The 27,127-nt window shown below is 42.7% G+C and overlaps 1 protein-coding gene and 1 long non-coding RNA gene across 2 annotated transcripts in view; one reads left to right on the top strand and one right to left on the bottom strand.

Moving 5' to 3' along the window:
• The window catches only part of LOC126237417 (uncharacterized), a 79,825-nt gene that overhangs the window by 34,809 nt on the left and 17,889 nt on the right, over positions 1–27,127 (bottom strand). The window lies entirely within an intron of this gene.
• Positions 13,044–25,911, top strand: LOC126237416 (allergen Cr-PI-like). The gene is made up of 9 exons (XM_049947526.1): positions 13,044–13,201; positions 16,299–16,432; positions 16,522–16,680; positions 16,752–16,929; positions 18,409–18,806; positions 18,893–19,051; positions 19,132–19,260; positions 22,442–22,757; positions 25,402–25,911. The coding sequence occupies exons 1-9, from the start codon at positions 13,114–13,116 to the stop codon at positions 25,803–25,805; spliced, it is 1,965 nt and encodes a 654-aa protein (XP_049803483.1). The 5' UTR covers positions 13,044–13,113; the 3' UTR covers positions 25,806–25,911.

Below are 27,127 nucleotides of genomic sequence, written 5' to 3'. Positions count from 1 at the left end.
GTTCTTGAAATTGTTACGTCATGAGCACCCAGTATGATCTCAATTCAGATTTCTTCGCAGCATGTGCCATACTAAATGCCTAACTTCTGGCTCAATCGGCGCATCGATTTCATCGGAGCGTTCTCCAAGTGTCTTCGAACATTATCAGTAGCCTCGGCACTCAGTGATGGTCTATATTTACCACTGGCACTGTTTAATACACTAGTTTTTTCCAGCTTCCTTAAAATGGATAAAAGAGTTGCCTTTCTTGGGACTTGGCGCACAATGAATTTTCTCCAGAATTCCCGTAGTTTTGTAGCCAATGAACCTGTTTTCCATTGTGTTTTCGCAATAAAAACCCGCTCTAGAAGTGTTTACTGCATCTTTCTGCCAGCTCAAGACTACGAACGAATCACATATTCGTTCGTTATTGCCACGTGGCCCGAACTACACACTCACAGACTTCACAATCTGCGACCGACGAGGCTACGAACGAACTAATACGAGCCGCGCAATCGCGGCATTACACCGGAAAAAAGGGCATCATGCGCAGAAACAACAATCAACTTGTCAACCCCATGCTGTAGTCCATCAAAATTCGGGAAGTTTTCCGATTTTATTTCACCTCTGTCAGACCTACCACACGATGTCTGCAATCAAAACTGGCAGTAATTACGTTCTTCCTTACGAGCAATAAGTTATTATTTTCCCTTCCTTTTTACTTTATCTAGCAATGACTTACGATTAATAACAGCTAAAGATGAACCTGAAAATTTCTTCTCAAATATACAATATATGATTTGTCTCTAACCTTATGTCCCATGCCTGCATATGTAGGTATACAAAATATAACATACACTGGACAGTGCTGTTTCCTTTTCTCTATACGTCATTAATTATGTTGTGTCTTACTCACACGATATGTATCTAATATTTACAGACACAATCAAAAAGATTAAGCCACATACATTCTTCGTTGTCAGATTTATATCTATGGGGAAATGTGAAGACACCTATGTGTGTGCTGAAGACCATAGTCCTTGCACATTTCAGGCAGCAGATTGTTGACGCATGTGTCGGTTAAAGTCCATGCCGAATGAGGGAGCTAGATTGCAACAACCTTACCACGTGTTTTATCGTACGTCAAGCTCATCCTGTAGGCTTTAAGCATAATTATGAGCATTCGCTTTTATCTACACTGTACGCCACATACACTATATGATCAAAAGTATCCGGACACACTCAAAAACGTAAGGTTTTCGCATTAGGTACATTGTGGTGCCACCTAATGCCAGGTACTCCATATCAGCGACCTCAATAGTCATTAGACATCGGAGAGAGCAGAATGGGGTGCTCCGCGGAACTCACGGACTTCGAACGTGGTCAGGTGATTGGGTGTTACGTATGTCATACATTTGTACGCGAGATTTTCACAGTGCTAAGCATCCCTACGTCCACTGTTTCCGATGTGATAATGAAGTGGAAACTAGAATGGACACGTGCAGCACAAAGGCGTACAGACCGACCTCGTCTGTTGACTGACAGAGACCGCAGACAGTTGAAGAGGGTAGTAATGTGTAATAGGCTGACATCTATCCAGATCATCACCAAGGAATTCCAAACTGCATCAGGACCCACTGCAAGTACTATGACTGTTAGCCTGGAGGTGAGAAATGTTGGCCGGCCGCTGTGGCCGAGCGGTTCTAGGCGCTTCAGTCCGGAACCGCGCTGCTGCTACAGTCGTAGGTTCGAATACTGCTCCGGGCAGGATTTGTGTGATGTCCTTTGGTTGGTTAGGTTTAAGTAGTTCTAAGTCTAGGGAACTGATGACCTCAGAGTCCCATAGTGCTTAGTCATTTGATTTTTTTTTTTTTTTTTTTTGAGAAATTTTGAATGTTGGATATCATGATCAGCCACTGCTCATAAGCCACACATCACGCCGGTAAATGCCAAACGACGCCTCGTTTGGTGTAAGGAGCGTAAACATTGTACGATTCAACAGTGGAAAAACGTTGAGTGACAAATCACGGTACACAACGTGGTGATCCGATGGCAGGGTTTGGGTACGGCGAATGGCCGGTGAACAACTGCCAGCGTGTTTAGTGCCAACAGTAAAATTCGGAGGCGGTGGTGTTATGGTGTGGTCGTGTTTTTCACGGAGGGGTCTTGTTGTTGTGCGTGGCACTATCACAGCACAGGCCTACATTGATGTTTTATGCAGCTTCTTGCTTCCCACAGTTGAAGAGCAATTCGAGGTTGGGTATTGCATCATTCAGAATGATCGAGGACATGTTGATAATGCACGGCCTATGGCGGAGTGGTGGCACGACAGTAACGTCCCTGTAATGGATTGGCCTGAACAGAGTCCCGGCGTGAATCCTATGGAACACCTTTCAGATGTTTGGAACGCCGACTTCGTGCCAGGCCTCACCGACCGACATTGGGGCACTGGGAGCCGAACCGCACAATAACCCTGGGGTTCGGTGTGGGGCAGCAGTGGGGTGGCTGGACTGCTGTGGCCTGTTGTGGGGTTGTGAACCACTGAGGGATACGGCGGGACGAAGCCCCTCCTTCGTTTCTAGGTCACCAGTTCAACACACAATACACCAGTATTCATGTCTCTTATGGGGACATCATGGCTAATTTGTCGATTCTGAATCTGAATGTACGCCACTACCCTGCAAATGACATGCAAGTGCCTGGCAGAGTGTTTACAGAACCAATTTCAATTTCTCTACCGTTCCACTCATGAATGCCACATGGAAAAAATGAACATCTAAAACTTTCCATCGTAACTCTGATTTCTCTTACTGTAAAGCGATGGTAATTTCTCCCTGTGTAAATGGGAGTCAAGAAAATAATTTCGCTGCTGGAGGAGAAAGATGGTGATTAAAATTCTGTAAAAAGATTTCGGCGCAGCGAGAAACGCCTCTTCCTACCTCGCAAATGATGTCCGCAATACTCCGTCCCATATTGGCGCTGCTTTCTGGGATCGGGTGGGCTCGCCGACCCCAGTACGAATCCGCCGAGCGGATTAACGACGAGGGCCGGTGTGCCAGCCAGCCTGAATGTGGTATTTACGCGGTTTTCCACATCCCACTAGGTGAATACCTGACTGCCATATCCCGCCTCAGTTACACGACTCGCAACACGTTCGCACTATTTCACGATTTACACTAGATGCAGACAGCTGTGGTACACTGATTCCGTTCAGGGAGGGGGGGGGGGTATGGGGTGGTGGCAGGAAGGGCATCAGCCCGCCCCTTCGAATTAAGCATGGCAAACCCGTTTGTAACAGTGCCGACCCTGCGCAAACTGCTGGACAAAGGCTCAAGCAATAGACATAACTCCGTCACATATTTCGTGATAATACAAAACGAGCTGGTCTTATTTCAACTTTTACGACGTCACTTGTCAGTCCTTTCTGCTTTAGCAGAGGACGGACAATTGTAGTGCAGGCAGGCTGATTAGCGTCTTCCACGTCTTCTGTTAATAAAACGAAGTTCCGTGTTCTCGTTCCCAACAACGTTTCCTCTTTTATGGCCCGTAACTAAGGTGTTCCGTATAACAATCCCTGGGTACTTAGACGGCCAACGGCCTTGCCGCAGTGGAAACGCCGGTTCCCGTCAGATCACCGAAGTTAAGCGCTCTCGGGCTGGTGTAGCACTTGGATGGGTGACCATCCAGTCTGCCGAGCGCTTTTGGGAAGGGGGTGCACTCAGCCGTTGTGAGACAAACTGAGGAGCTACTTCATTGAGAAGTAGCGGCTCCGGTCCCGTAAACTGACATACGGCCGGGAGTGCGGTGTGCTGACCACATGCCCCTCCATATCCGCATCCGGTGGCTCCTGTAGGCTGAGTATGACACGGCGGCCGGTCGGTACCATAGGGCCTTCCAAGGCCTGTTCGGACGTAGTTTAGTTTTAGTTTTAGTTTAGGGTATTCAGACGAATCGAAGGCCCTTAAATTTGTATTATTTACCGCGTAGCCTAAATTTAACGGGTTACGAGGAAACGGGGTAAATGCTTTCATCGAACGTGAAACCTGAGTATTTTAGGAAATACGGGCTACTTGATTTGTGTATTCGGTATGAAAGTCGCAAAGTGGAGAAAACTGAACTTTCGATCAGCTTAAGTGAAGATGTACGCTGTTTTACTGTTGTGGCGGCACACGTGCCGCAGTGAAGCCATTGTCCTCGGCGCGTGGGAAGCTCCGAAACCACTATCAGCTGGAGCTGACCGTGGGCCAAACACGAGGAGACCCATTGCCCTTTATCGGCTCGGCACTGGAAGATGAAACGAGGACAACAGTGGCTGACCCCCATAAAGTGCCCTCTGCACTTCCTTCCGATAAGCTTTTCTGGAGGGCGTTAACAGGAGTTTCTTTTAGGAAATTAACCATTTTGGAAATCAGAATGTGGCTAACTCAGACCTCTGATTGTTAGGTAATAGAATTTATGTTTAAAACACGTCTGTCAAAACAGTTAACTACGAAACACAACGATTGAGCAATAGGTACAAGAAAACCTTAACTGACACAATCTACCGCAATTTTTAGAACTTTTGAAACGCAATAGTTGTAAAAGTATGTAAGCAGTTGAATTAGTGATATTAAAAAAATTATAATGAGTACTTCATTACTTGAACGAGTGAAGGTGTATTAGTTTGTATGTGTGTGTGTTTGGGGGGTGGGGAGGGGGCAATAGAAGTCCCGTTTCTTAAAGACAATTAAAGTGGACAAACATGGCCATGTGATTCATCCATCTTGCTCGGTAGAAGCATGCAGGAGACGCCCCGGATCAATTCAGTGAAGCTACGAATGGCGAACAGGAATCAAATTTTCCAAAAACGCTGTAGCCTCCCCATAAGAAAACTGTATGTTATCCCGAAGAAGATAAAAAAGATATACCTTGCTTGATGCCAAACATGGGTCGACCTATTCCTCCAGTTGTGTCTTTTGCTAATGTCGAATAAAAATGCTAATTTTCTAGCATACGACAGTACATAATTAACCTGCACACGGAATCTCTTAACACACTTTAGAACATTTTATTATTAAGAATTTAAAATTATAAACTAAAAATGAGTTCAAAGGCTCCGGAACTATGTGACAATGTGACAATGTGACAATGTGACCAGACCTGATATTCTTATGCAGGTATCGACATCTTTAAATTTTCTGTAGCTACTCTAGATGATCTAAGGCGAATGCCTGAATGACTCTTTTCATACTGAAAAGGCTGATTTTCTGCCAGTTCGAACCTGTGATTAATCTGTTACGACCTCGCTGTGGACTGGCGGTTAAACCCAACTCTAGAATCGCTTCTTAATTCCTGATTTCCTGGAAGAATCGGTAAGGACGTGCCTTAACCCATGTAAATCGCTAGTTACGGAATTATTAAACTTGTTTATTTGTTTGAGGGCGATATGATCAAATGTTTTAACTGTTGCAATTCGCACTCGTATATGTAATAAGTAATTTCTTGTGTTATCTACGTTTTCCTCGACAGATATGTCGCAAGAAACCAACGCAATACAGGCAAGAAATAAAAATTATTGTATAAATAAACCAGTGAGCCTATAGTACAGTAACAGAGGCAGCACTTTTATATCTAGAAACTTGAAGCAGATAACCTTATGAACTGAGTTTACTAATAAATTGTCGCTGATTTAGTGTTGCGCTAAGGGAAATAACAGTGGGAACTTCAAGTCTCAGGACGTTAGACATTCAGAATGAAGTGTCAAGCAGTCGGAATTAAAATTTTTCAAATTTATGTGGCCTGTGTTCCTTTTGGGCAACAGATTAGAGAGATCTGGTTGGGCGTGCTTGACAGTAAGCTGCTACAAACGATCATTACAACAGACAAGATGCCTGCGACAAAAAACATTTCTGCTCTTTCCCAATAAGTGAAAGATTATCATCTAACATTGACACACTTAAATACGTCGATATAGGTCTAATGACATTTATGGAATGATTCAAGACTTAATGACTGAATTTTCGCACCATCAGGCGATACACTAATAATTGCTGACTCAAAATGTAGAACGTAAACAGAAGGAATGGTCAACATTGCTCCATACCTAAGTCCTATCGGTTCATTGAGAGGCAGATTATTTTCCACACCTTTCCACAGCGATACTGAGATGTTTCACGCGTACACGTCGGATTATTTGAAGTCAGTGCTGTCGCCAGAACTGGGGTAAAGAGACTGATCATTGGCTTGTTCTGCAACGTCACAGGCTAAACAACCAACTGTAGTTCACGACATGTGGTCATATGTCGAACAGATGCGGCCGCTAAGCTGTCGAACACCTCAGTGTGGCCTAGAGGCTCAGGCTGTTTGACTCAATCAAGTTCCCTAACGTGTCTTTGTTTTTTATGGTACTCATCCATAACAACGCAAACAATACTACACTACACACACACCCTCTCCAATTAGCTACTCATACTGCTGTACAGCATACACATCTTTAACAGGCAGTGATATTAGAAAAACTTCGAATTTTCGTAACGCATATGATATTTATATATCTTCTTAAATGAAACCAAACACTTCTTCTGCTGTGTTGTTTTCTTTTGTTATTTGTCTGTTCACAGTGCCCTTTGAAACTAGCGATTATGTCGTGTTTCATCTTTCGCTCTATGCCATCTACTTGTTCATCTCGCAAATCAGCTGCCTTGTACAGCTTATTCATTACAGCAACTATCCCTTTAAGATTCTGATCCAGTTGATTTCACTGAACCATCTCTACCAGCCATGTTTATGAAAAGTAGTGACAAGTCGCATCGCCTAGGACCTTCACGAGGGAAAAGTGGACTGTTTTCGTGCCATTCGTTCAAATGGCTTATGCGACATAACATCTGAGGTCATCAGTCCCCTACAACTTACAATTACTTAAACCTAACTAACCTAAGGAAATCACACACATCCATGCCCGAGGCAGGACTCGAACCTGCGACAGTAGCAGTCGCACGGTTCCGGACTGAAGCGCCTAGAACCACTCTGCCACTGCGGCCGGCGTGCCAGGAACAGAGGTAGTTTTTCAATATACACAAATCCGAATGGTGTGATACCAAGCTGGGAACTGGCAGCAGAGGAAGTATACCGAGTGAAGGAGCGCGCTTCGTAAGGTACTAGAGTCCTTTCCCCACAGTTCACCGCGTTTCGCCTAAGTCGCTACCAGCCAATTCTAAGTTGACGTGGCTATTTCCGCCATTACGCCTGTCTGAGTTTGTGCTCTGTCCTAATGGCGCTAGCACGATGGACCCGCGTCCGGCCAACCTGATTCAGATTTTCCGTGATTTCCCTAAATCACTTCAGGCCAATATCAGGATAGTTCCTTTGAAAGGTCACTTCGGCCTTTCTCATCCTTCCCTAATCCGACGCGACTGATGAGCTCGCTGTTTGGCCCCTCCCCCCAGATCAACCAATAAACAAATCCTTATTGCGCAAACGTCGAAGATACGTTGATACGTAATCGTATTTCCTTGATCGGAGCACATGTGGACACGGAAGAAGCTTCCTTGAAAATTGTGGAAACTACATAATGGAGACTGCAGCCATACCCAAGCAAAACAGAGGTCACAGCGTTCCTTTTGCATAATCAAGAATAACGTAGGAAGTTATTCCTTCTATCTAATAGGATCGTAGTTCCCCACAACCACTTCCCTAAATACCAACCTGTCACCCTTGATCAAACCTGGCGATGTAGCTGGACTGAAGATAAATCCACTCCACTATATAGGCAATTACAGATGGATAGGAAATGCAGAAACGCTGCGCAGTGCTGCAATTTCACTCGTGTACTCACATGCTAAATATCGTGGTCCTTATTGAAAACAGTGCACATATATTTACGATATATATGTCCAAATGAGGCCATGAGGGCTGTTACTAGCACTGTCAGGTCTACTGCCCCCCGGTGGTTGCTTTTGCTATCCAGTATTGCTCCTCCACGTGTTTGAGGAATAGCTACTAAGCTGCAAATTTTCCGAGAAGGCAGAGCCCATAAGAACTCACTTGTATGTTGCACATTTCAGAATCCACCGGCTATAAATCTAGAAGTCACGCTATCAACCTTGTGTCTATCTTAGGGTCCCAGAAGGTTTCGATATCACCGATTAGCTGAAACAACTACCTACTAAGTCAAACTGCAATCAAAAAACTTAGCTGGGTTTGGGAATGGTCGAGATCCAACCAGATTCTAACGTGACGAGAATATACCCTTGAAATTCACGTTTCAAGAAGTCAGACGGAAGGTTCGTCTTTACCAACCAGGAAAACTGTCAAAAACTTGCACGATATTTTTCTGATTTCTTCAGCTGTCCCTTGCACAGCTCAAAATTCCCTACGGAAATCTCCCCTTACACCCAGACTGAATCATCACAACCCTCGCATAAGAGGATCCTCAGGGATATCCTTAAACTCAAAAATAACTGAGCATCCCTTTTTCGGGTTACATATAAAATTGTCGGTATGCCTTCTCCATGAAGGAACTCGATCATAAAATTCGCAAATACTAAGCGGGCTTCGTCAGAGGTAGGAATTGTAGTTGCAATATCAAAACAACGTTAAAATACAACCACGAAAAATTATCTAATCTCGTGGGAGAGGTCAGAAAAATTAAGACTAAAATTTTATGACAGTATCCACAGACTCACAACAACAATAGCCACTCACATAATTGCGATGTACGTAGGACAATCAGAACTATAACCTGGCTACAGCTTGTGAAAAAGTCTTATAAAAGCATAGTTAAGTGCTTCAGGCATTTGTAACAGAAACACAGACAACGAATTTGTAAATGGAAAGTGCTACCAGAAAATGAAGTCACCGACAGACTGAAGAAAGAAAAAGAACTGACGGAGGAAAAACTGAGAGATGCTTTGAATCTCTGAAGACTGAAACTTAACAGCTTTCTCCTCATTCTAGTAATAAAATAATAATAATAATTACAACAACAATAATAATCATAATGATAGACTGCCATCAAACAGATTGAGATACTTAAGGAATGTACAGAAAAAGTAGGGATACAAATGTCTTAGCAGAAAACTGAATTCTTATGTTCAAAGACGGAAATCGCTAGCCTGAAAACAAAATAAATTTAAATACCTCGGAGAATTCATCCACCCGTCGAGACTTAAAAACATCTTACAGCAAAAAATAAATAAATAAATAAATAAATAAAAAAGATTAGGGTTGGTTCAAAACATCTGCAACAAGAAATCCTCGTCTAGACAGACAAAAATTCGGCACTACAACATAGTCATAAAACCAAAAATTCTCTACGCAAGCGAAACACAGGTTTTACAGAAAACACGAATTTGAAGAAATCAAAAAAGAGGAGAGAATATATATTAGAAAAATTTTTGGAGCAAGACATACCCAAGACGATTATAGGCTACAATCAAATCAAAGCAACAGAAAAGTCTTCAAACACTGAAACTGACACTTAGGAAAGTCGAATGAAATTCTTTGGTCACCTCCACAGACTACTAGAAAAGATTGCAAAAAGGGTAATAGACTACACAGAAATATTGTGAAGAAAAAGTATTAATTTACTTAAATTAGATATATGTGGCCGTGCGAACAATTTTACATAGATTGTTCTACAATACAGTACTCACCTGTAAGAATCATTGCCCAGAAAAGGCGCATGGACGCTACAATGAAAGTACTACAATGTTTTTGCTGCGGTTGAGAAAATAGTTTCTTACACTGTTACATGTAAAATGTCTTAAAACAATTCCTTTTTTCAACAAAGCACAAAACCCACATTTTGCACATTTTTCAGTCGAGTACCCCTGAGATTAAAGTATACATCTTGCCTATTGGCCCATACTCTGGCCAGTGACCTAAACTGCATTTTGCAGTGGAGTATCCCTGAGATCAAAGACTACATTTTCCCTTTCGGGCCGGCCGTGGTGGTCGTGCGGTTCTAGGCGCTCCAGTCCGGAGCCGCGCTGCTGCTACGGTCGCAGGTTCGAATCCTGCCTAGGGCATGGGTGTGTATGATGTTCTTAGGTTAGTTAGGTTTAAGTAGTTCTAAGTTCTAGGGGACTGATGACCACAGCAGTTGAGTCCCATAGTGCTCAGAGCCATTTGAACCATTTCCCTTTCGGCCCATACTACGACCAGTGACAAAAATTGCCATATCATATTAATTCAAAAGCACAGGAGATGCTGTTTGCTTTTCCTCCTGGTCTATAGAGAAATTCCAGTAATATACAACATTTACAGGAGCCAAAAGAGAATAATAAGAGTGGAAGACAAAGAACGAAGTGCTCGGATTAAAAAAGGTGTAAGACAGGGATGTAGTCTTCCTCCCCTACTCTTGAATCTATACACCGAAGAATGAATGAAGGAAATAGAAGAAGGGTTCAAGAATGAAATTAAAATTCAAAAGAAAAGGATATTACTGACGAGATTTGCTGATGACATTTCTGTCCTCAGTGAAACCAATGACGGAATTAAAAGAAAGGTTCAAGAGTGGAATTAAAATTAATAATGAAAGGATATTACTCATGAGATTCGCTGATGACATTGCTATCCTCACTGAGAGTGAAGACGAATTACGGGATCTGCTAAATGGAACGAGCAGTCTAATGAGTGCATGATTTGGATTGAGAGTAAATCGAAGAAACACGAAAGTAGTGTGAAGTAGCAGAAATGTGAACAGCTAGAAATTTAACATCAGGATCGGTGATCATGAAATAGGTTAAATTAAGGAAATCTGCTACATAGGCAGCAAAATAACCACTGAGGGACGGAGCAAGGGGGACATAAAAAGCAGACTCACAATGACAAAAAGGGCATTCCTGGCCAAGAAAAGTCTACTAGTATCAAACATAGGCTTTGATTTGAGGAAGAAATTTCTGAGAATGTACGTCCGGAGGACTGCATTGCATGTTAGTGAAACATGGACTGTGGGAAAACCGGAACAGAAGAGAATCGTAGCATTTGAGATGTGGTGTTACAAAAGATGGTTGAAAATTAGCTGGACTGATACGGTAAGGAATGAGGAAGTTCTCCGCAAAATCGGTGAGGAAAGGGATCTATGGAAAATACTGACAAAACAAAAGGAAGGACATGATGATAGGACAATTGTTAAGACGTCAGGGAATGACTCCATGGTAAGAGAAGAAGCTGTAGAGGGCAAAGCATTTAGAGGAAGACAGAGATTGGAATACTCAAACAAATAATTGAGAACGTACGTTGCAAGCGGTGCTCTGAGATGAAGGGATTTGCACAGGAGAGGAATTCGTAGCGGGCTGTATCAAACCAGCCTGAAGACTGATGACAAAAAATAAAACAGCTTAAATGTTCTCGCAAGCGTTACTACCCAACCAAGGAGGGAACTTGAACCATGTTGCAGAAAATAGTGTGCAATTTTGATGTTGCTCCAGAACAACATTGCCAAATGACAGATTAAGGTCTTCCACTTATTGTGACAGTTCACTCCCAATAATAATAATAACATTAACAATAATAATAAGAAAGCTTTTGACAATTTTGACTGTAATTCCCTGTTTCATATTCTCAAGGTGGCAGGTGTAAAGTACAGAGTGCGAAAGGTTATTTACTATTTGTATAGAAACCAGATGGTAGTTATAAGAGTTGAGGGGCATGAAAGGAAAGCAGTGGTTGAGAAGGGAGTGTGACAGAGCTGCAGCCTATCCCTGATGTTATTCAGTCTGTATATTGAGCAAGCAGTAAAGGAAACAAGAGAAAGATTTGGACTAGGAGTTAAAATCCATGGGTAAGAAATAGAAGCAACGAGGTTTGCCGAGGACTTTGTAATTCTATCAGAGACAGAAAAGGACTTGGAAGAGCACCTGAGCGGAATGGACAGTGTCTTAAAGGAGGATATAAGATGAATAGCAACAAAAGCAAAACGAGGATAATGGAGATCAGGTGATACTGAGGATATCAGATTAGGAAATGAGACACTTAAAGTAGTAAATGAATTTTACAATTTGGGTTGGTTCAAATGGCTCTGAGCACTATGGGACTTAACATCTGAGGTCATCAGTCCCCTAGAACGTACAGCTACTTAAACCTAACTAACCTAAGGACATCACACACATCCATGCCCGAGGTAGGATTCGAACCTGCGACCGTAGCAGTCACGCAGTTCCGGACTGAAGCGCCTATAACCATTCGGCCACAGCGGACGGCTACAATTTGGGGAGCAAAATGACTGATGATGGTCGAAGTAGAGAGGATATAAAATGTAGACTGGCTATGGCGAGAAAAGCGTTTCTGAAGAAGGGAAATTTGTTAACATCGAGTATAGGTTTAAGTGTCAGGAAGTATTTTCTGAAATTTTTTGTTTGGAGTGTAGCCATGTATGGAAGTGAAACATGGACGATAATTAGTTTAGACAAGAAGAGAGTAGAAGCTTTCGAAATGTGGTGCTACAGAAGAATGCAGAACATTAGATGGGTAGATCACGTAACTAATGAGAAGGTACTGAATAGAATTGGGGAGAGGAGTAAATTGTGGCACAACTTGACTAGAAGAAGGTCTCGATTGGTAGGACACATGCTGAGGCATCAATAGATCACCATTGTAGTATTGGTGGGAAGCGCTGAGGGTAAAAATCACAGAGGGAGATCAAGAGATGAATGCACTAAGCAGATTCAGAAGGATGTAAGTTGCAGTAATTATTCGGAGATGAAGAGGCTTGCAGAGGATAGAGTAGCATGGAGAGCTGCATCAAACCACAACAACAGCATTAATAATAATTGGAATACAGTGGTTAACCAGTGCCACAAGATGAAGACTGTAAGTTACACTTATAAATGGCGTAAATCGTACAGGGACATTGCGTTTCTCGAGACGAACTATTTGAGATTCAAAGTCCGGAGCAGTTTCCCAGCGCTACGATATCACAAGGAGACGTGTGAGGCAATAGGAACTGTGTCGGCTAGGAGCTAAACGCAAGCCGAGGGCTAGTGGCTTGAGTTATCAGGAAGTAGCAGGGGCCACGTGTGGCTGGCCCGAGGGGAGGGGGGCAGAAGAGGCCGCGCGGCGGACGTCAACACCCACTCGCCTTTCGTATAAAAGCGGGCGCCGGCGCACGTCCACCGTCGACTCGGCGTAGACGCACAGGATACGACGAGCACCATGAGGACCGCCGTGCCACTTCTGCTGGCCGCTCTAGCCCTTCTGGGCCTGGCCTCTGCCACCATCAACCCTGCACCGCACGTCGCTGGTAAGTCAGCTTCCAACAACCCCGTGACATCCGCCCATTATGTTGCTGCAAGTAGCTACCAGAGGTAGACGTACAGTATAACTCAAGTTCGTCGTTTGTTCCTGACCCAATGCATTTTCCTCCATCAACATTTTACTGACGTCTTCCTTTATTTGTTCTGTTCAAAAATGTTCAAATCGGTATTAAATCCTATGGGACTTAGCTGCTAAGGTCATCAGTCCCTAAGCTTACACACTACTTAACCTAAATTATCCTAAGGACAAACACACACACACATGTCCGAGGGAGGACTCGACCCTCCGCCGGGATCAGCCGCACAGTCCATGACTGCAGCGCCTTGACCGCTCGGCTAATCCCGCACGGCTATGTGTTCTGTCCTTATATTAATTTAATATCCTATTTTCAACAAAAAAAATTTGTTCACTTAGCTCCTACTACACCCACCAATATAAATAATTTGTTTTACGTGTTGCAGGTTTTCCTGCTCTCATACCATCCACTCTGCCGCTGCTTACAAAGCCAGTAAACTGTTCCAAAGTATCTTCCTGTCTGTGCTTAATGTGACCCTTCTAACAATATTCATTCTAGGAACCATTTTTCTTTCCAGCTCTTTTTAATACTACTTAGTTTTACGTAATTCATTGACTATTCATACAGTGTAGCAGTGTTCACATACGCCACTTAAAACAGTTAAAATATAAACCTGAATGAAAAGCCCAATAGTCCGCAACAACTGTATCTATTGAAATCGATTAGAGACTCACGCAACCGGTTTTGCAACTTCTATGTTACATCTTCTGATATATATAATGATATGTCACATGTTGTAAGAAGCTATTACAGAATGCCACAGAGTAGCGGTTGGCGTGTCCAGGACAAGTTCTCAGCCTTCTTCAGCTGGTAAAACCATCATCAGTAATCAATGTGCAGTCTGTGTTAAAATACCGATGAACGGTCACCATTTGACCTGTGGACCTATATCGAGCAACGGACGGCGCTTGGCATAGGCCCACAGGAACGTGTTTTAATCGCTAAAGGGATGACAGTCCACAGATATTTTAACTCAGACTGAACATTCATCAATGACAATGGTTTGATCAACTGAAGAAGACTGAGAACTTTGCCTAGCCATGCCAAATGTTACTCTGCGGCATACTGTAATAGCTCCATATACTATATGACGTAGCATTCTAGTCAACAGAGGATGCATCTCAAAAATTGAGAAACCGGATGTGTCAGTCTCTAATCGACTTCAATAAATACAGGTATTGCTGACTATTGGACTTTTCGTTTAGTTTTATATTTTAAGTTTTTAACATCTGTATGTAAACACGGGTTACACCGTATTAAAAGTCAACCATTTATTTATAACTGCTTTAGCTGTGGCTGCCTTAGTTTTAAAGTTATCTGTAACTGTTTAGTTTGTTACTTCATGTAATTACATCATTTAGACGACGTCACAGAAAATCGAGTAACTTGTCCCAGTGGTTACCACTCTGAACTCGCATTCTGGAAGACTATTTAGAATCTCCGTGATTTCTCTAGGTCGCTTCAGTTAAATGCCGGGATGTTTCCAATGAGAGGGCGCGGCCGATTTCCTTCTCCTCCCCCCCCCCCCCCCCAACCAACACACACATACACTACGTGTGACAAGAGGGTCGTTCAATAAGTAATGCCCCACATTTTTTTTACAAAAAGCCATTAATATACGTAGACAAATGTCCTTATTGGTGCTTCACATTTGATGTTTTTTCTGTACGCCAGTGAAGTTTCGAACCATTCTGGCAGAAGGCAGAGCCGTAGTACAGCGTCAAAATGGCGTCTACATAGGACTCACGTCACAAGCAGAGTGCTGTTATTGAATTCTTGTGTACAGAAAAAGAAACCGTGGTGAACATCCATAAACATTTGTGAGCAGTGTATGGCGATGCTGCAGTTGATAGTACAGTTGGGCGATGGGTAAAGAAAGTTACAGTCTCAGGAAATGCAAAGACAGAGCTGCATGATCAGCCACGCTCGGGTTGGACATCAGGGCCTCATTCACAGTACGGGGCAGACCTGGCACCCTCGGACTTCAATCCCTTCGGTCCGCTTAAAGATTCTCTACGGGAAACACACTCTGAAGATGACGAGAGTGTCTGTCACGCAGTGAAAACATGGCTACGCCTACAGGACAAGAGCTTTTACCAGCAGGGAATACATGCTCTTCCGCAACGTTAGCGTGCGGCCATAGAACGTTATTTGATTGCGACGGATATTTTAGAAACGAGTGAGAATATTCCCTCTGTTTTAATACCAGATGCCCATTATAGTCTGCACTGTGTGGCAAGGAGAGTCATTCTTAATTCCATTTCACTTGCTCTAAATACTATGTTCACGATAAAGTTCAGTCTTTTTTGTGGATTATTCTCGTGAATTTTCGCATCCTCGCCAACAACGGTAGAAACGTTTTTCACGAACAGATATGTCATATATCATTCCAACTTATGAACAACCACAAGGCAAAAATTGTTTTAAAATTTTTGGAAATACAGTTTCTGATTTTAAATTTGAAGATAGAAATCCAACTTCAATTTTCATCTCTTGACGGTTCATACTGTTGTGACTTCGTAGTATCACGCCACAGAGATCACTAATGGACGACAAAAACAGTGTGTATTCCGATCGTGTGCTTGTATGAGGATAATCCGTGTACAGTAACGCTGCTAGTTTTGAGCAGGCTTACTTGTATAAGCGAAATTCTCAGTAGCTGCACACCCACGGAATTTCAGGTATCCTTTCATATTAAAAAGTCATCTTATGTACCTAAAACGGACAGGTTCTGCATGCTGGAAGGAATCTATTAGAAAGTGTTTCTGTTGAATATCATGGCTTTTTCTATTACCTAATACCCCTGTTAGTCTCATGTTATTTTATCTGCCATTGCGACCGTCACCTCTAATTTAATGGTGACCTAACAAACTAAAAATCGATTTTGTACAAAATTGTTGCATTACATAAGTAAACGGTTTCAGTCGCGTTACGATTAATGCTATCACTCGTGATAGTGTAACAACTGTGCATGAATAAACTGACCGCATTGTATCGCATTTTGCAGCTGACAAGGACTTCCTCCTCAGGCAGAAGAGACTTCTTCAGATCCTATGGCACGTCGGACAACCTATACTGGACCCTGAACTGAAGGAGATCGCGAGTTCCTTTAAACTTGAAGAACACGCTGGAGATTTCAAAGTACGTAAAGCAGCCAAACATGTGAATATCGTTTAGGCTGAGTTTATCCGCGGAAACTGCTGTGTTGCTGAGGATATCCTTTGTTGCAGGACCCAGAGCTTGTCAAGAGGTACTTAAGGTACTACGCACACGGGTTCTTCAAGAAACGCGGAGAGCAGTTCTCGGTGCACCACAAGTACGACCAGCTCGAGGCTAAGGCGCTCGTCGACATCCTGTACCAAGCAAAGGACTTCGACACCTTTTTCAAGGTGAGTACCGTTGCTCATTCCGAGTACCAGCCTGCAGTAGATGGAATCTGACGCATGCTTTGTATGTACAGACCGCCGTCTGGGCCAGGGAACACCTGAACGAGGGCCTGTTTGTGTACGCACTCAACGTCGCTAAGTTGCACCGCGATGACCTCTTCGACGTCGTTCTGCCGCCCTTCTACGAGATCTACCCCCAGCTCTACGTCTGCTCTGACGTCATCAGGGAGGCGTGGGGAGCAACCTTAGAAGGTATGCGTGACACTCTACTTTCTTCAGTATACTTTGTTTACAATGCAAAGTAATTTCGCGTTTCATTACTCAAGCGCTATAGTGCCCCTCCTGGTCACAGTATTAGTAGCCTATGAAATAGTTCGGAGTTTCAAAGATATTACAACCCACAAGTCATATCTATTGAAATGATATTGGTGTTACCATTAACGTCACTAGGCGACATGATGTCACTGGTATTTCGTTTCTTCACAGAAAGCTATGTCAGTATTCCGGAAGTCAAAGCAGAATATGTGGTAAAGGGTAATTTGTACCATAATTTTTCCCTGACTTTCTCTGTATAGTTGTGGACTATATGTCTACATGCCATCGTAGACGTCAAATCGACGTTACGTTGTATTGTACTCCAGTCTCTCCGTATCGTGAAAGTGGGTTTTATATGATCCTTGAAATTTGTGCAACAACGTTTAATTAGATAAGGTCCTTAAATCTATCAGATTCGTACCGAATGAACTTAGGTCTTCCTGTGATTACGACAAATGCAGTACATTTGATTTGCAGCCAGGATTTAAAAAAATGGCTCTGAGCACTATGGGACTTAACTTCTGAGGTCATCAGTCCCCTAGAACTTAGAACTCCTTAAACCTAACTAACCTGAGGACATCACACAGATCCATGCCCGAGGCAGGATTCGAACCTGCGACCGTAGCGGTCGCGCGGTTCTAGACTGTAGCGCCTAGAACCGCTCGGCCACTCCGGCCGGCCTACAGCCAGGATACAGGATTAACTAACAGGCACCATTAACTGGAATAATTGCATTACAAAGATCACATTTTCCATGTACTATCTTAATACGACAGGCGTAAGTATAGATGCACACATGTCTAACAGAAACTGATGAAACAATTGCTTTACGTAAGATGAGCTAATTAAATTTCAGATGTAAATGCAGCAATATATTCACTTCTTTACTTGTTAACCGATAACAGTATAGAGAACTAGACGGAATCTGCAGCTTGAGGACACACAAAGGGCTTATATGCAGCAACAACAGTTCTGTTAGACATTGGTAGAGTAAATTCAGATAGCAACTGGTGGTACATTCATAGCCGATATCGCACACTTTTAAATTTATTTAATGTAGGAGTTAGAATACCGACATGGCTGCAATTGCTTGACAGATATGCTTTCTAGTCTGTACACACGACCAGATTCGAGATTAATAATGTCAAACTGTAAAAGTTTGATATGTTTTCGCAGTAATTAGAACGCTTCTAGGTCAACATACGAACGTAGGCGCCTTAAGATGACTCTGTAAGGACGTAGACCATAAACTATTTTGCTCTTATGCAGCCTTGTCTGCATTCTGACTTTTCCTTTCAGAATTGGACAGTCTTACTTTAGAGTAATCAAATTTCGGAATGTCTATCACAGGTCATGTACAAAGGATAAGTCAGTAGTTACATGAGTGAATGATCAGTGTCCTTGATCCCACAACAGGCAAGACTTTCGACAAGGACCATCCATACGTGATCCGCGCAAACTACAGTGGCTACCCACGCGCCCACAACGCCGACGAACTCCTCTCCTACTACACCGAGGACATCGGCCTGGGCGCCTACCTCGACTTCATGCACTACCGCTATCCCTTCTGGGCCAAGGTGGCCGAGTATAACCAGGCCAACTACACCCGCAGAGGGGACCAGTTCTACTACGGCATCAAGGCCATCCTCAGCCGCTACTACCTGGAGAGGCTCTCGAACCACCTCCCTGACATCGAACCCGTCGACTACAAGAGACCCGTCCCCGGATCTAAGCCTTACGGCCCATTCGTTCAGTACCTCAGCACACTGGAGAGAAGACTTTGGGAAGCGGTCGATTTTGGCTACGTGTTTGACGTAAGTGGGAACCTGCACCTATTTCACAATAATCTTCAACGTAAATTTAGAAGCTGTCTTTAACCATTTTACATCTCTATTTGCAGTCCGAATTCAAGAAATACTCTCTTCGCGACCCACTGAACATTGAGATCTTTGGACGGATCGTGGAAGGTAACGCAGACTCCATCAACAGGGATTACTACGGCTCATTCTACAACGGCCTTCTGAAGTACCTGGGACACGACGGAGACCATCATCACGGGGTATGAAGTGTAAATGATGATTTTGTTTCTTAAAGTTCATTCGACACGACATTACTGGAATAAATATACTTTCTTCCTAGGAGGATCCCTCACTCCTGGACAGACCAGCATCAACTTTCAAGTCTCCTCTGTACTACAAGATCGTTAAGCGAATTGCGCTGATACTGGACCAGTTCAAGAAACACCTTCCACCTTACTCACAGAAAGAGGTAAGAGACACAGGCTTTTAACGTACAGTTTGCGTACAATTAAATAGTTCACTCCTGGCTATAATGTTATCATTCGTAGCTTCTTTCAGTAATCTGCAGAAAATGCTCAGATCATTCTCGGATATACATTTTTCGCGCCGGTACCTACTAAATGTGTGATATTGTTAATTGTTTGCCTCCCGTTGTTCAGAGACCTTACACGGTTCACACCTGCAAGTTTCCTTTCGGATCGGCAGCTACTAGTCACATCAGAAATTCCATTGGCTTCAAGATTAAGCACTTTAATTTACAACAGAGGAGCCACCGTGTTTCCTAGCCGTGGTATTAACGAAATGTGAGAAAATGAACTGTGTTCGCATTTGCGAGTGGGGACAACCGTCGGCTGTATAATGGAATGACGACAGTGAAAATTTGTGCAAGACCGATACTCGAACCTGTGTTTCTTGCGAGCCGTCACCTCACCATTAAGCCATCCGGTGACGACTCTCGGACAGACACGATCTCCCATATCTCGTAAAAAATGTGTCTACAACCTGCACTCGTACATATGTATTTTTCCGTAGGCAGGGGAAAGATTTATAACCGAAAGTCGCTTGCACGGTGTACAATATTGGAGTGCCTATGTTGTTCAGAAGTACGATGGAAAGTTCCTTTGGACATGCATGTTTTCTTTTTTTTTTATGCATCACTTACATTACATTATACAGGGTGCATCTCCTAAGAGTCACCAGGCACGTTTTCTCTGGTGTTTCAGCAGATATTTGCAATTTTGTTTTAGCACTGTGTAGCAGGAGTCACCACAAAGAGATACCACTCACCACGTCTTCAAGGGACGCACAGTGTCAACGAACAGCGACGTTTTTTTCCCATTACAAACAAAATGATTTTTAAATTGGAATTCTACGTGTCCATTCCATAGAGTGGTCCCAGTTTAGCCTAGTACGATATTCGTTTACGGATAGGTATTTACAGGGACAGTAAAATACGAAGAATAAACACAACAATCCAGCAGCGACTCGGTAGCGCTGCGTGCTTGGCGGTAGCAGTCGGCGTGGGCCGGGGTAAAACTGTCATTGCTGGAGTACTGGTTATTCCTCGCGTTTTACTATCCCTGTTAATATATGAGTATATCGCTAAAAGAGATATCGAACTAGTGCAGCGCACTATTGAATGGGTACGTAAAATTCCGGTTTAAAAATCGTTTTGTTTTTAACGGGAAACAAACGGACGCTTTTCATCGACACTGTGCGTCACACGAAAGACACTACGAGCATTATTTGCCTGCGCTGACTCCTGCTACACAGAGCTAAAACTAAATTGCAGATATATGCTGAAACACCAGAGAAAACGTGCCTGGAAAAATGTGTGAGGACATGGGAAAAGGAAATAAAAGGGAATTCAGCTTGGGATTAAAAAAGAGCACAGAATCAGAGTGAAGTGCCTGGCTTTCGAGAACGATCTTGGCATTCTAACGAACAATAGAGAGGAAGCCAAACCTGCATTGGAGAAACTACACGAAATCTCACAGAAAACTGGGCTACAAATCTCATACGACAAAACACAGTACATGGAAAAAAAACCTGTAGATAATCTTCCCATTACTACTCAGTATGGGAAAGTGGCACAAGCTGCACACTTCAGATATCTGGGAGAGATAATCCAACCATCAGGACTGAACTCAATAGCCACTAAAGATAAAATCTCCAGATTACATAAAGGATATAAGCTCACTTGGAATCACTATAATAAGAAATCTATTTCTGTCAATGCGAAACTAAGGCAATACAACACAGTAGTCCTACCAGAAGCACTTTATGCTTCAGAAACTACAGTGATTTATGCTCATACGAAGATCAGAGAGATTGAAAAGCAGGAAAGAAAAATTCTGAGGGGAATATATGGACCAGTGTTTCGGGAAGGAATTTGGATGAAGAGGCCAACTAGGGAGATTTACGAAGACACGGAAACAATAACAGACACCATTAGAAAGAGAAGGATGAAATTTTATGGACATCTCAGCAGGATGAATAAAAGCAGGCTCACAAGGCAAATCTTTAACATAATAAACAAGAGCAAAAACAAGACAAAGTGCATCAGTAAAACAGAAAAAGACATTAAACAAGTGGGGATCATACAAAACAATAGAGAACAGCTTAGAAACATCATACAGAAACACACACTTAATCAAGAACACACGGAGAACAGAACGGGATAAAGATGGTCGTAAGAACGCAAGAGAGAACACAGTGAACGTATGAAGATATATATATATATATATATATATATATATATATATATATATATATATATATATATATATATATATATATAGGGTGAGTCACCTAACATTACCGCTGGATATATTTCGTAAACCACATCAAATACTGACGAATCGATTCCACAGACCGAACGTTAGGAGAGGGGCTAGTGTAATTGGTTAATACAAACCATAAAAAAATGCACGGAAGTATGTTTTTTAACACAAACCTACGTTTTTTTTAATGGAACCACGTTAGTTTTGTTAGCACATCTGAACATATAAACAAATACGTAATCAGTGCCGTTTGTTGCACTGTAAAATGTTAATTACATCCGGAGATATTGTAACCTAAAGTTGACACTTGAGTACCACTCCTCCGCTGTTCGATCGTGTGTATCGGAGAGCACCGAATTACGCAGGGATCCAAAGGGAACGGTTATGGTCCTTAGGTACAGAAGAGACTGGAACAGCACATTACGTCCACATGCTAACACCTTTTTATTGGTCTTTTTCACTGACGCACATGTACATTACCATGAGGGGTGTGGTACACGTACACACGTGGTTTCCGTTTTCAATTACGGAGTGGAATAGAGTGTGTCTAGACATGTCAGGTCAATAGATGTTCAATGTGGTGGCCATCATTTGCTGCACACAATTGTAATCTCTGGCATAATGAATGTCGTACACGCCGCAGTACATCTGGTGTAATGTCGCCGCAGCTGCCACAATACGTTGTTTCATATCCTCTGGGGTTGTAGTATTTGATGTGGTTTACGAAATATATCCAGCGGTAACGTTAGGTGACTCACCCTGTATATGACTTATTTTTATGGCTGCTTCAAGGCTTCCAGCAGACCTAGTGACGCAGTATGTAAGCACTGAAACAGCCTCACAATATTTCCGTTTTTTACTCACCAGCTGTCTCTGCCCGGCGTGAAAGTTGAGAGCCTGACGGTCGACAAGCTAGTCACCTACTTCGAGGACTACGACTTCGAGCTGAACAACGCTATCCCGGTGGCGAGCATCGAAGAAGGCGCCAAACTGAACGTCGTGGCTCGCGTCCCACGCCTGACACACAAGCCCTTCAACTACCACGTCAAGGTCACCAGCGACAAGGACGTCGACGTCTTCGTTCGCTTCTTCATCGGCCCGCGCTACGACGTCTACGGCAACGAGCTGTCGCTCGACGAGAAGAGGCACAACTTTGTCTACATTGACTCTTTCGTCTTCAATCGTAAGTTATTTACCACAGGCTTCTTCTTAAGTAAATTTTATTGTACTACACCTAAAGAGACAGGGGGCGTTACGTGACTGATATTACACTTTTGAAACTTGGTCATACATTAAAACTGAGAGACTGGATGGGACTCCAACCCAGACCTTACCTTTTGCGGACAGTGTTCTTACCGATTGAGCTATCTAGGCATGACTAACACCATTCCCTGCCCCCCTCTCCCCTCTGTCTCGCAGCTTCAGCTCTGCCATTTTTTTAACTCCTCATGCAGTCTGCATGCATTCTCAAACTAAAGTTCATAGTCATTACACGCAATGTTTACAGTAAGTAAGAATGTACACTTCTGAGAGAGGGTTGTAAAATCGTCACTGTACATATGTGCTTCAGCTGGTATGTGCTAGCGTCGTTGATTCATATTCTGTGAGACGTAATAGATGCATATAAGCATTTCAGCTCCCTCATCTTCTAACAACATATGAAATAAACATTTCACAAAGTATTGATGCCTGTTGCTTGCTGCAACCTAATATTAGTCACGTTTCAGATGCCCTATAGATTAAGGAGTCTTTAGTGGATTTATTAGTTTATACGTTTGTGCTGCCAAAATCTGAGTTTCCACTGATTTGGTCACAGCAGATTTAGGCAGGAGGAACGAGTATTATATTAAATGCTCTGCCGATGGCTTAAAAGAGAAGATAGAACGCCTCTGGAGCTTTAGTAAAAATTTGATTGCAACAAAAAGCCATCTGAATATATACATCGTGTACTCACGCACTTGTTGCTGAAAATGGGTACACCAATTAATTTGATATAAAGTAATGATTATGCTGAGTGAAGTGTGACACTGGTTGAAGACCTGAACTTGTATTCTGTAATTGTGGATTCCAAATACCAGTCTGGTCATTCAGACTTAGATTCTCCGTGAATTCCGTAAGCTTTATTCAGCTGAATGTCAGGATAGCAATGTTTAGGAAATGAAGTATCGATTTTCACCCCTTCCTCCTAAAATTCAGGCTAGTATTCTGTCTGTATTGACGGGAAATTAAATAGGCCTTCCTTTTTTTATTACCTCGTTTTAACTGTTTTGCCTCAGTGCACTGCTAGCACTCAGTCTTCCCGCCGCCATTTTATAGCTCATATAGAGCATAAAAACAACCCCTTAACTAGGAGTCTTTTCTGCCCCATCCCCAGATATCAGAACCGCCAATAGTCTACCTATCATTTCCTTCATCAGTATTCTTACTAATATAATGCAGCTAATATGGATATTCTGGAAAACTACTGCCGATAGACGTCTCGGACATGTTTTATTTGATTCACTAGACCAGTAACAAGAAAATAAATGGAAATCGTGTTTTACTTTAACCTCGTAAAGTTTTGCTATGGCTTCATATTAGCGAAGTTTCTAAATTGTAGGCAAAATCTTTTATCAGCCTTAACTCCGATAACTAATCATTTGCGGACCTATGTTTATATGAAATTATGTTCATTCGTTTTACTTTAGAAAAACATATTCAAATTTTTGTATTTCTTCGGGAATCATCTTGTGTATATACATAAGATGGGTCATATGTATATATGCAAGAAGGTTTCTGAATATATATATATATATATATATATATATATATATATATATATATATATATATATATATATATGTAGTATTGTGAACAAAAGTCAACTAAATTTGAGTATTTTTTTAGTCTTTTGTGATACCCCTACCCTCTGAGTACAGTTTACGTAAAATACGTTGGCACTGAAACATATTTTTGGGTTCTGTACCATACTTATACATTACCTACCACATTTAAAGATTATGTTGATAATAAAAGTTAACAACAATGAAGGAAATTTGTTTCTTTATGTTTTGTGGTATGCTTGGGTATTGCTGGGTCTAAGACCGCCGTTTGATGGTAGTAGACTTTGTTTGGTCAGGGTTATGTTCTTTGCATATGACAGCCTCCATTTTATATGCTCCTTGCTCAGAACCGGTGCTTATGAAATGTGAGACACGTACACATTACGTGGGACACTATTAATATTGTAAAGCACCCAAGGTCTATTTTGGTTCAAATGGCTCTGAGCACTATGCAACTTAACATCTTAGGTCATCAGTCCCCTAGAACTTAGAACTAGTTAAACCTAACTAACCTATGGACATCACACACATCCACGCCCGAGGCAGGATTCGAACCTGCGACCGTAGCAGTCGCGCGGTTCCGGACTGCGCGCCTAGAACCGCGAGACCACCGCGGCCGGCCAAGGTCTCTTTTATAAGAATGAGGGATGGTTATTATGAAGTTGAATGTAAATAATGATTTCCATGATTTTACGTCAATTCACACAATTTGGAGATACACAGACTACTTCAGTAAAATTCTTCTGTGTGTGACTGCGTCGTATGTGATAAAATTACCGAAGTTCTGCCTGATATTGCAAGCAGCCTTCGTCAGTGTGCAACAGCCAGCGAACGATCTGTATTTTTGTCATAAAATGACGAGGTCACAAACTCAGAAGAATTTTATTGATAACGGAAGAAAAGTTCACAAGCAAACTTTGTCTGTTTCGCGGGCCCCATTTTTGATGCCGAGTTTATCACTAATTTCATTTCTACTACTCCTCATTACTTCCGTCCTTCTTGCAGTGAAAAAGGGAGAGAATGAGCTGGTGAGGAACTCCAAGGACTTCAACTACTACGGCCAGCTGCCGCTGAGCTACAGGAAGCTGTACGAGGCCACGGAGGCGGCCATCGCCGGCGGAAAGCAGCCCTTCATCGACGACTTCGTGCACAAGTACGGCGACATCGAGCGCCTGGCGGTGCCCCGCGGAACCCGCAGCGGCCTGCCGCTCACCACCTACGTCATCATCACCCCGTTCACGCACAAGACCATCAGCAGGATCAACCCGTACACCGACGACGTCGGCGCCAAGATCTCCCTCTTCCCGTTCGACAGGCCCATCAACGAGCTGGACTTCGACGTGTCCAATTCGCACTTCGGCGAGACAGTCGTCATTCACAGGAACGCCGAAGAAGTCGCCGCTGCCTGAAGCTGTACAGTATAGTCTGCTGATTTAAAACGCCTACTGCCCAAGTGTACATTTTCTGTGACTTAGGTAGTAATCAAATAAACACATTTTATACGCTCTTCTATTACCTCTGGCTATTATTTCGTTATCCTCATCACCACTATTTCCTTCTTAATTATTGTGTTACGACATCTCTATATCGATTTCGTCAGAAATGGTGTGGTAGTTCGGACGTTCTGTTTTTAATGTTTCTCTAGTCAGTTGCTGGTTGATGGCTGCAGACACAACATCGCTTTCACACTGTTCTACGGAACCCTGTTCATAGATATTGGCCACTGATGGGATCGTGTATACGATTGATGTTCATCAACTCAGCACCTGACAAGGTCTGAAGATGGTGTATTGAGTCACTGAAACTGGTTGCAATATAATGCAATACCACCAAAACGACGTCTGTAGGTATTTCATCTTATTGTTTAAGTGAACGGCCAAAGTCCCGCAGACCATCAATCACGAAGATGGGCGTCCAAAGCAAGACATTATTTTTATCCTCTAGGTAGCAACACTTAGCTCACTCTAAAACCCCAGCTTGCGGGATAAGTGGGTTAAAGATTTGTTCACTTATTTTCTCGGCGGAGTCAGTTACAACCAATGTCCACCCATGTAAGACCTGATATTCCGCTGTTTTTCCACTTTCTTTTTCTTTCAAAAAGTACTTGTCGATACCAAGTTAATATCAACACGTGTATACAGAGATTAGAATGGTGTCTCTTATTATTCACCGTTTCCGTGATATTGTTGTTTGTAAGAAGGGGAGATTGGCAGGACATATTCTGAATCAAAAGATAACCAGTTTAGTACTGGAGGGAAGTATGTGTGCTTGTGGCAGGGGTAAAATCGTAGACGGAGACCGAGAGATAAATACAGTAAGCTGATTCAGAAGGTTGTAAGTTGCAGCGGCTATTTTGAGATAAGGAGGCCTGCACAGGATACGGAAGCATGGAGAGCTGCATCAAACCAGTCTTGGGACTGAACACCACAACAACAAACACAACTGAAATTGCTATAACTAAAAGGAGTGGGGACGGCACTGGTGATATTAGCTCAGAACATCGTTAATTGCTACATATTTTTTGTTATTTTCCAATCAACACACGTAGAAAATGTCCATCGTGAACTTCAGTATATTCTGAGATCGTCCAGGCATCCTCTGTCTTCCTAAACGTTATTGCTTTCTACACAACGTGCGCACGACAAGAAATTATTTCCTTGTTGCAAGTTTTTGGTTTTACACATCGGATCCTGACTAGCATCCCACTCAGCAGTCTAGTGACCAGGGATAA

The sequence above is a fragment of the Schistocerca nitens genome, chromosome 2 (genome assembly GCF_023898315.1).
Source record: "Schistocerca nitens isolate TAMUIC-IGC-003100 chromosome 2, iqSchNite1.1, whole genome shotgun sequence".
Taxonomy (NCBI): Eukaryota; Metazoa; Arthropoda; class Insecta; order Orthoptera; family Acrididae; genus Schistocerca; species Schistocerca nitens.
The sequence above is the reverse complement of the archived record's forward strand: the minus strand, read 5'-3'. Positions and strand labels throughout refer to the sequence as shown.

Bases quoted from the DNA above. Each gene is read 5' to 3' on its own strand.
- LOC126237416 (XM_049947526.1), top strand. From the start codon at position 13,114: ATGAGGACCGCCGTGCCACTTCTGCTGGCCGCTCTAGCCCTTCTGGGC. The intron at 16,681-16,751 runs GTGAGTACCGTT...TTGTATGTACAG, and splicing joins ACTTCGACACCTTTTTCAAG to ACCGCCGTCTGGGCCAGGGA. The intron at 18,807-18,892 runs GTAAGTGGGAAC...CTCTATTTGCAG, and splicing joins ATTTTGGCTACGTGTTTGAC to TCCGAATTCAAGAAATACTC.